Source organism: Salvelinus sp. IW2-2015, linkage group LG22, assembly GCF_002910315.2.
Source record: "Salvelinus sp. IW2-2015 linkage group LG22, ASM291031v2, whole genome shotgun sequence".
In the NCBI taxonomy this organism is placed as follows: domain Eukaryota; kingdom Metazoa; phylum Chordata; class Actinopteri; order Salmoniformes; family Salmonidae; genus Salvelinus; species Salvelinus sp. IW2-2015.
Window position 1 is genome coordinate 8954990 of NC_036862.1, and position 10369 is coordinate 8965358.

Here is a 10369-nt window from a genome sequence, read left to right on the forward strand (position 1 = left end):
TCAGTACACTCCCAGGGAGCTACAGTATCACTTGATTTCACCCACTTGCACTGATGGTGCTGTTTGTGTTAACAGGGTCAACTGAGTCTCTCTCTCTCTGTGTGTGCGTCTGTGTGGGGAGAGGGGTGGGGGCATCTTGCTGATGCAGCCGTTGTTGGATTAGGGCTGAGGAGGAATAAGAGAAGTGTCAGACTAGACAGTAATCCTATCTCCCTGTACTGGGGGCCTACTGTGGTCAGAACCAGGTCAGTGTGCTGCTGTGCTGTAATACATTTCACAGCTGGGGGATGACAAGGGCAGGGAATGTGTGCCAAAAGAGAAACTGCATCAGTGGTCTACTGTGGGAACCTTTTATGCCAAATAATTTGGAGATGGTGGAATACCATGTGTAAATATATCAGGGAACTGGCCAAAATCATATTTGTTTGGAATATCCACCAAAATATGATTTCGTATTGTATTGGTTAAATAATATGTCTAATATATTGCTTCATCTTTTCCTATAAGTTCCATTATTTTTCTTTTTTTGATCATTATTTTGTGGACACAACAGTGGACACAATTCAAAGTGATGATGACCGCAATGGCTCACTTATTGGGATCCGGCTAATACCAGTAATTCAGGTGAAGAAGCTCTAACTTGCGTTCTTTGTCCTGATCTTTTCCACATGCTAATTGTGCCCACATTTTTGGACAGGTGTAGACCATCAAAAGACTCATTGTGATCTGATTGTGATCAGATCATCCTGCCCACCTCCAGAGGTAGTCAGACACACGTTGTGTCTGGATATCTTACAAGTGTAGACAGATCTGGACATAGAAACAATTTAAATCATAATTATTTTGCCCATTGAATGAATGATTACATCAATTACATCAATATGTTTCTTACAATAAATAAATCCATATTATTTTGAAAGAATAGCTGTGAAATAGCTTGCATAAAAGGGACCAGGAAATGTGGTCACAATGCAGACACAGTAGAAGGATAACAGAAACATTTTAATACCATGTGTAGACACATTTCTGGAAATGTGCGCACAATCAGAATGCAGAGAAGATCAGGACAAAGGACCCATGTTAACACCAGGTATAAACGGGGCTTAGGTGTCTGATGACTGGATTTGGATATTCTAGCTCCTTACAGGGTTTTCACATATCAGGGTTGTCCAAAAGTGCTGCTTCAGCACCCCTGCCAATGCACTGGCAATGGATGGCTCCTAATCCTCACCCTCTAGCCACCCTAACCCTCCTACCTCATCACCCCCTCCCCTCTCACCAGCTGTAAGCTCTGTCCTGTACATGTACCTGACCTACTGACCAGTTCCAAGTAAGAGTCCCCTCTCTCTTTCCACTCCCTCCCTCCCCTCCCTTTATCTAGTCTAATTCTATCCATTGGTTTTCCGGTCTGTTCTAATTACCCCTGCCTGACTTTCACAGGTTAACCATGCAAACACACTTCAACGAAAAAAAAAAAAGGCCTATGTGAGGCTATGTGAGACTGGAAAATCTTAATTAACATACTTCAGTAATAGTGATGCATTTTGGTTCAGGAACTAGAATACTACTGTTACCAATATGCAATTTCTAGGTTTCAAAAGTGAGACTTTGCTGCGAGGAACATTAAATACCTGGAAGCAAAGAGGATGCTGTGTCCGTGAGTCTGGTCTGAGTGCTTTCTCTGTTTACACCAAACAGCATAAGAGGGAAATCCTGGTCCCACAATGACAGAGATGAGGGAGGGAGGAGTCTGGAACACAGACGAGTAATGGAAAAAAAGACTAGTAAAATGCATTTAATGACAACTGAGCAAAACCAACAGACATAGTGCATGGTGTTCCATCATAAGCAATAACATGCCATCTTATCACCTCACTTTGATAACACTTTGTCACACAGAGGGAACAGTGAAAATCCTATTTTAACAAATCTTGTTCATACGTTGACTAGTGTATCATGTATAAATGTTAGCTTTTGTGTAATATGTAAACATGTATGCTCAACACAATAGAAGTGAGAAGAGAATGAAACCCTCAACAAACGTTCAGTGCTTGTCGGGATTAGTCCTCCAGGCCCCGCCCCTTTCTAATGACACGGGACTTCAGCTAAATAAATCTGCAGCTATAACTTTGGCTCTTGTCTCAGAGTCCTCCCTCTGTCACTATCTCTCTACCGTTTGCTCCCAAACAAGGATACTAGAATATTATTACTGCCTTGACAAATCTCCTTGAGACTTTCTTCCTTGATATGGATCTAAAGGGTTTTTGCCTGAGTGAAAACGTCAATTTTCTCAGCCAGCATAACCAGTAAGAATTATTGAGATTTATGTTATTTTTTTGCCATTCATATCATAGATACGTTTTCTTTGTCATTCATCTGATTGCCATTAATTGTGTGCTGTTAATTTGTGTTTATTTTAATTAAAGCATTAGATAATGCTTAATTATTTTTTTTAAAGTTATTATTAATTGTCTGTAGAATAAGTGCAAAAGTTGATTTCCTCCATTGGGAACATGAATAGAGGTGGTGGTCCTTGAGGTGGCAGACAATCTTGTGGTCTGCATGCCACACTGTTATTGTAGCAGCTCGCAGAATCAATAATATGGTGTTATTTCAGTGAGATTATATTTTTGTCATGATCATTTCAATTGTGCCATCAGCCTGTTGGCCTCCTCAAACACCGACGACGCTCCTTCACCAGATGATACATGTATCAAGACGGATCCCCCCAGCCCTATCTTCGCCCTGGACAGCACCACACCATTCAGTCCAAGCTCGGATAGCAGTGGATACAGTTTATTCTCACAGGGTCACTCGATGGACCCGGAGTCCCCGAGTTCGAGCAGCAGCGGCAGCGTTGTCAGCGCAGCACCGGACACTAGCGGCGCAGCTAAATTTTGGTCGGAGCACGTTGACTCCATCCTCAAATGTGACTACCTATCGTCTCTGCGCTCTGGACCTAAAAGGCTGTGCCTAGTTTGTGGCGACTTTGCCTCAGGATATCACTACGGAGTAGCGTCGTGTGAGGCATGCAAGGCTTTCTTCAAGAGAACAATTCAAGGTAAACAAAAGTGTATACGTTTTTGCAAAAAAACGGATAGAACATCAGAATCAAGCCGTCTGTAATGGTGTGTGTTGCGTGCACTGTGTGCGAGCGTGCACGTGGGATACATTTAGGACATGACGAAGTTCTTGGCTAGATTTTAATTAATAAAATAATCAATAATCTATTAGAGGGGGAAGCGCAAATGAGTCTGATTGCAGCATACACAGATTTCCAATAGTTATGTCAGCCGCAGACTCAGCTATGGAATTGATTTTTGTGTGAAGACTCGATGTGCTCCATATTGGTTGATGGCCCCAGAAATTATTTATTGTCCCCCACGATGAAATCTGTGGATCTGTCTCGGTCCGTTCGTACGTTCGTCACACGCGATAGGCCCATCTCAGACAGCACTGGGCCGATTTTGACGAAACTTGGGTGAATGATGCGTCTTGCCATAGATATCTGATTTCTTAATAGAATCCGAAATATTGGATTTTTGCTCTCTGAAACTAGAGAGGATTATTCTCTGCTCAAATGTTCCAAAATAACTGAGGCATGATATTGATCTAGTGACGCCTGATGCGTTAATGACTGATTTTCAGCAATATTTTACTATGTGCCTAATTTCAAGTATGCTTAAAGTTGAATGAAAATTACTTTATCTAATTATTTTATTCTCATTTATCAAAAGTGGATTTTCATAATGTGTTCTTTTAGCAACAGTGGCCATCTCAAAGTATAAAAATGCAGATAAATGTGTTATTGTGCCTATGACACCACACAACACATTTTAATTTCTTGTGAATAGCAATCTGAAGAGGTGCGAATCTCCTGTTAAAAATTTGGAGCTGTGATTTGGATGCCCTAATCTCAGAGCCTCTTGTCCAGGGGACAGGGGAGGGTTTAGGGGGAAGCTCATTGATTGAGGGCGCTTGGCCCCTAGATCACCCCCAGATCCAGACTCGCTTGTCTGGGTATAGATGGGTGGGAGAAATTAGTCAATACTCTATTAAATCCCTGTTTGTCTTGTGTGAGGCCAAACGTTATAACACTTGTGGTGGGAGTTAGGCTCAGTGTGAAATAACCAATCAATATCTGTATTTTGTCTGGGCTTCTATTGATTGCTGTGTGAAAGCTCAGGGTGCCAGCGAACACAGAGGCAATTGACTTTTTTCATGGTGCCACAGACAGTGAAACTCAGTAAACCACCAGATGGCAAGGGTAAGCCATGGTGGCACACCCCCTAAACACACACTTTGTTTTACAGCATGACAATTTGACCTTTAGGCTGACTGAAAAGTTAAGCATCAAGAATGCACTGTAAGCAAGATACTGTAAAATGCAGTATCACCTTTTGGATTACATTATTGCGACATTGGCCTTGCTGACTGGTAACCTCAAGTATCTAGGGCGGGTTGTAAACAGAGCTGCGCCTTCTGTGTTTCCAGGTAACATTGACTACAGCTGCCCTGTGATGAACGATTGTGAGATCACCAAGCGTCGTAGGAAGTCGTGCCAAGCGTGCCGCTTCCAGAAGTGCCTGCGTGCCGGCATGATGAAGGAAGGTGAGACTTGATGACCAACTGATCTCAATGGAATCACTGGGCTCAATAAATGGACATGCTTAAGCATACAGGCCCACAGAACACATACAGAACACATACAGGCCCACAGAACACATACAGAACACATACAGAACACATACAGAACACATTACAGAACACATACAGGCCCACAGAACACATACAGAACACATACAGACGCCCACAGAACACATACAGAACACATACAGGCCCACAGAACACATACAGAACACATACAGCCCACAGAACACATACAGAAACACTACAGGCCCACAGAACACATACAGGCCCACAGAACACATACAGGCCCACAGAACACATACAGACACATACAGGCCCACAGAACACATACAGCCTGAAGTAGAGTTTCTAATTACTCAACCTCTTTTTGTATTTGTATTTATTAAGATCCCATTTAGCTGGGGTCCAGCAACATTAAGGCAGTTATATTCAATTTAAAATATTACATGACGTTACATTTCCCTCAGGCCACTACTCAACTACCACATATCTACAATACAAAACCCATGTGTACGTGTGTGTAGAGTGCGTGTCTTATCATGTGTATGTGTAAGCGTGTGTCTGGGCCTGTGTGTGTGTGTCTCTTCACACCTGTTCCATAAGGTGTATTGTGATCTGTTTTTTAAAACTGATTCTAATGCTTGCATCAGTTACCTGATGTGGAATAGAGTTCCATGTAGCCATGGCTCTATCTATTACCACTCTGCACCTTCCATTGTCTGTTCTTGACTTGGGATTGAGGATCAATCAATGAAGAAACATGATGATTACTGATAATCGTGTTTGTGTCACTACAGGTGTTCGGCATGGACCGAGTAAGAGGAGGACGTCAGAAGTACAAGAGAAGGGGGGACTCTGGCCTCTCTCTTTATATGAAGGCCCCAGACACACACCCCGTCAAGTCCAACGGTGTGTACCCTCTGTCGTGCAACACTCACACACTCCAATAAGAGCCGTGTCAGTCACAAACGGGGAGTACAATAGAGTATATTACTAATATATCTGTTTGACCTCTTTCAGGAAACAAAGTGATCTCCCAGCTCCTGTTGACAGAGCCAGCCCCCCTGTGTGCCACGCCTGACAACTCAACCAATGACGACAACCTTAAAGCCCTGCTGACGCTATGTGACCTCCTAAACAGGGAACTCCTGGTCATGATTGGCTGGGCAAAGCATATCCCAGGTACCCACTTCTGTTGCTCTTGTATGTCATGTTAAATATGCATGAGTCCCTTAAATAAAGGTTAAATAAAAAATACTATGCCATGCCATTTTACACTGGTACAAATGGACAAAGTCAACTGTTTATACTGTGAGAACTTATGGAGTATTACATTTCCATATTTGTCCTTCCAGGCTTCTCTGCCCTTTCATTGGTGGACCAGATGGCCCTGCTGCAGAGTGGTTGGATGGAGACACTGGTCTTGTCAGTGGTGTCTCAGTCTCTGGGCTATGGGGAGGAGCTGGCGTTTGCTGGGAACCTGCGTCTGGACCAGGCCCAGTGCAGAGCGGCCGGACTCTCTGACCTCTACACCGCCCTGAGACAGCTGACCACCAAGTACCAGCAGATGAACCTGAGCCAAGAGGAGGTGGTCACTCTCAAGGCTATGGCCCTCGCCAACTCAGGTACTAACTACATGGCATGCACTGGATATCTGTTATCAGTAGTTTGGTGTTGTCAGCTGTGACAGAGCAGACTCAAGAGACGTACACTACCGGTCAAAAGTACACTACCGGTCAAAAACCTTTGAATGAGTAGGTGTTCTAAAACTTTTGACCGGTGGTGTAGCTGTAACCTTGTACAGTGCCATGCAAAATAATTCATCCCCCTTGGCGTTTTTACAATTTTGTTGCATTACAACCTGTAATTTAAATGGATTTTATGTAATGGACATACACAAAATAGTCCAAATTGGTGAAGTAAAATTATGTATTCACCCCTTAGCTATGAAGCCCCTAAATAAGATCTGGTGCAACCAATTACCTTCAGAAGTCACATAATTAGTTAAATAATTAGTTAAAGTCCACCTGTGTGCAATGTAAGTGTCACATGATTTAAGTATATATACACCTGTTCTGAAAGGTCCCAGAGTCTGCAACACCACTATGCAAGGGGCACCACCAAGCAAGCGGCACCATGAAGACCAAGGAGCTCTCCAAACAGGTCAGAGACAAAGTTGTGGAGAAGTACAGATCAGAGTTGGGTTATAATAAAAATCTGAAACTTTGAACATCCCACGGAGCATTAAATCCATTATGAAAAAATGGAAAGAATATGGCACCACAACAAACCTGCCAAGAGAGGGCCACCCACCAAAACTCAAGGACCAGGCAAGGAGGGAATTAATCAGAGAGGCAACAAAGAGACCAAAGATAACCCTGAAGGAGCTGCAAGCTCCACAGCAGAGATTGGAGTATCTGTCCATAGGACCACTAATCCGTACACTCCACAGAGCTGGGCTTTACGGAAGAGTGGCCAGAAAAAAGCCATTGCTTAAAGAAAAAATAAGCAAACATGTTTGGTGTTCGCCAAAAGGCATGCGGGAGACTCCCCAAACATATGGAAGAAGGTTCTCTGGTCAGGTGAGACTAAATTGAGCTTTTTGGCCATCAAGAAAAATGCTTTGTCTGTCGCAAACTCAACACCTCTCATCACCCCGAGAACACCATCCACACAGCGAAGCATGGTGGTGGCAGCATCATGCTGTGGGGATGTTTTTCATCGGTAGGGACTGGGAAACTGGTCAGAATTTAAGGAATGATGGATGGCGCTAAATACAGGGAAATTCTTGAGGGAAACCTGTTTCAGCCTTCCAGAGATTTGAGACTGGGATGGAGGTTCACCTTCCAGCAGGACAATGACCCTAAGCATACTGCTTAAGCAACACTCGAGTGGTTTAAGGGGAAACATTTAAATGTCTTGGAATAGCCTAATCAAAGCCCAGACCTCAATCCAATTGAGAATCTGTGGTATGCCTTAAATATTGCTGTACACCAGCGGAACCCATCCAACTTGAAGGAGCTGGAGCAGTTTTGACTTGAAGAATGGGCAAAAATCCCAGTGGCTAGATGTGCCAAGCTTATAGAGACATACCCCAAGAGACTTGCAGCTGTAATTGCTGCAAAAGGTGGCTCTACAAAATATTGACTTTGGGGGGTAAATAGTTTGCACGCTCAAGTTTTCTATTTTTTTGTCTTAGTTCTTGTTTGTTTCGCAAAAAAATATATTTTGCATCTTCAAAGTGGTAGGTATGTTGTGTAAATCAAATGATACAAACTCCCCCAAAATCTATTTTAATTCCAGGTTGTAAGGCAACAAAATAAGAAAAATGCCAAGGGGGTGAATACTTTCGCAAGCCACTGGACAATCCCTCTTAGAAAGCATTATAAGAGTGGCAGAACTACCAAAAAGATATGCTACTATCTAACCTGCCTGGCTACGGCGTACAATAATTAATTGTGTTAAATTCAGCTTTAAATCTACTACACCGTCCTCAGGCAGTCCTACATAGTCACTCCTTCAAGACCTGTGGGGAGAGTTAGGGCTCTATTCAATCCGTATCGTGGAAGTTCAGCGTTGCAGCGTGATTGAAATTTAAAGGTAATGTTCCCGCGTTAGCTGAGACTGTATTCACGGTAAGCGCTGCATATGTCGGCTCAATTACCTTTACATTTCTATCGCACAATCTTTAACGCTTCGGCGATATTGACTGAATAAAGCCCCTAAGTGGGATCCACAGTGCCTTTCCCTCGGGGTGTGTCCTTGAACACACTTTTGCTCCAGGGTCAGGTCCCCTAGCAGTGCAAGCCTGTTAAATGATGGTCAATGACTTGAAAAGCTGCTAGCTGTCAGGGAATAAATGAGTGGCTAGCCCCCCCATATTGGTAAACGTCCCTCCCAGGTTTTTGGCAAACGTCCCTCACAGGTCCCATATTTTAGCAATGACATTCTCACAGCATACCCAAGTCAGTATCAGCCCTCCACTTAAATTCAATTTTTTAACTACTATTAATAATTTGATATGACTAACGTTGTATTTTGTTTGTTAGGGGTCATTCTGTGAACCCATGTTATACTACATACTTTTGTTCGACAACAAAAAAATCCATGCATTTCAGTTGAATAATAGTTATTCAATCACCTCTGTATAAACTGCCACTCTTCAGACCACCATGACAGAGAGAGGGGAGGTCTAGGTCTCTGCCAAATCTGTTCTCCAACACCCACTTCTCTCACCCCTCCCCTCCCCGCTGTTGTTCCCCAGACCCCAGCAAGTGAAAACTGATCAATATCCAACAGTGAGAAGGCTGCTTCTGCCCTCAGCCCTAATCAATAAATCCATCTGCCCCGCAAATTATCACAGGAATTCAGAAATCCATTCGGCGAGTCTGGCTGCGTTAGCCTGACACTCCGGGGCAGTCACACCGCCTGAGGTGGCTAGAAGGATCAGAGGGAGCTTTTGTTTTTACATTTACAGTCCTTTCAGGAAAAATGAGGGTTGGCCGCATGCAACTTAACCTTGGCCCGTCCATTAGCCCTCAATGGAGAAACAAATGAGGTGGACAATGGGATCTGACATGCTGTCATGCCGAAACAAGGGGAGGTTTAACACCCGATTCCACCCACACCCAAACACCCACAGGCCTCGCTTGACCTTGTCTCTCCCCGCTCAGATGCAGAGAACCTGGAGAGTGTGGAGGCAGTGCAGCGGTTCCAGGACGGACTCCATGAGGCCCTGCAGGAGTACGAGAGCTCCCAGCACCCAGCAGAGCTCCACCGGGCAGGCAAGCTTCTCATGACCCTTCCCCTGCTCCGGCAGACTGCCAACCGTGCCGTGGACACCTTCTGCAGACTCCACCTGGAGGGCCACGTGCCCATGCACAAACTCTTCCTGGAGATGCTGGACGCCAAAATATGACTGTTCTACACCTAACCTCCCATTGACCCCCACAAACCTTAACCAGGTGCCCCATTGTTGAGGGGTCAGAAGTTCAGGGCTTGGTGGTTCACAGTTTTATGTCAAGTCATGGTGTCACGGAACAAGACTGACTTATAAGAATTGCGTACAATAGAACAACTTATACAAGTGTTGTTTCTTTTTAGGGTAAAAGTCAAGGGCTCTATTCAATCCGTGTCGCGGAAGTTCAACGTTAAAGTGTGATTGAAATTTAAAGGCAATGTTCCCGCATTAGCGGAAACTGCATTCACTGTCAACGTTTGTCTCTGTCAGCTCAATCGGAAATGATCTTTACAATGCTATCGTGCAATAACGCTTCAGCGATAAAGACTGAATAGTCCCAAGTCTAGTATATTTTTKAGGTACTTTTTCAGAGGAGAGTATGTACAAATKTWTTTTTTATTTTTTATATCATGGCGATTTTCGATGGCCATGATATTCAGTCAATATGAAAGGATGTCACTCATGTGAAAACATAATAGCACTACGGTTATTGACGATGCATTCTGGTAGCTAGAGATCACATAGCCAAATGCCTCCAAGCAGTTAGCCAGGCTGAACCAAACTATTAGTACTGCTATCATTACAAACAGCACATTCTTCTGACTTCCCTGCCTTACCATACTGTACTAAGAAGGTGCGACGCCATTTTGTATTTTATTTATGTATTTATTTATTACATGATCGCTGTACAAAGACATTAACTGCTTTCATACTAGTATGTATGCTTTTGAATAAAATGCTTTTGGAATTAAATGCGTT

The 10369-nt window shown here is 43.5% G+C and overlaps 1 protein-coding gene across 1 annotated transcript; it reads left to right on the forward strand.

The window, feature by feature from the left end:
- Positions 1-2181: 2181 nt before the first annotated feature.
- esrrd (estrogen-related receptor delta) lies at positions 2182-10330 on the forward strand. The gene is made up of 7 exons (XM_023966678.2): positions 2182-2306; positions 2661-3061; positions 4495-4614; positions 5452-5559; positions 5671-5832; positions 6006-6275; positions 9324-10330. The coding sequence occupies exons 1-7, from the start codon at positions 2248-2250 to the stop codon at positions 9566-9568; spliced, it is 1365 nt and encodes a 454-aa protein (XP_023822446.1). The 5' UTR covers positions 2182-2247; the 3' UTR covers positions 9569-10330.
- The last annotated feature ends 39 nt before the right edge of the window (positions 10331-10369 follow it).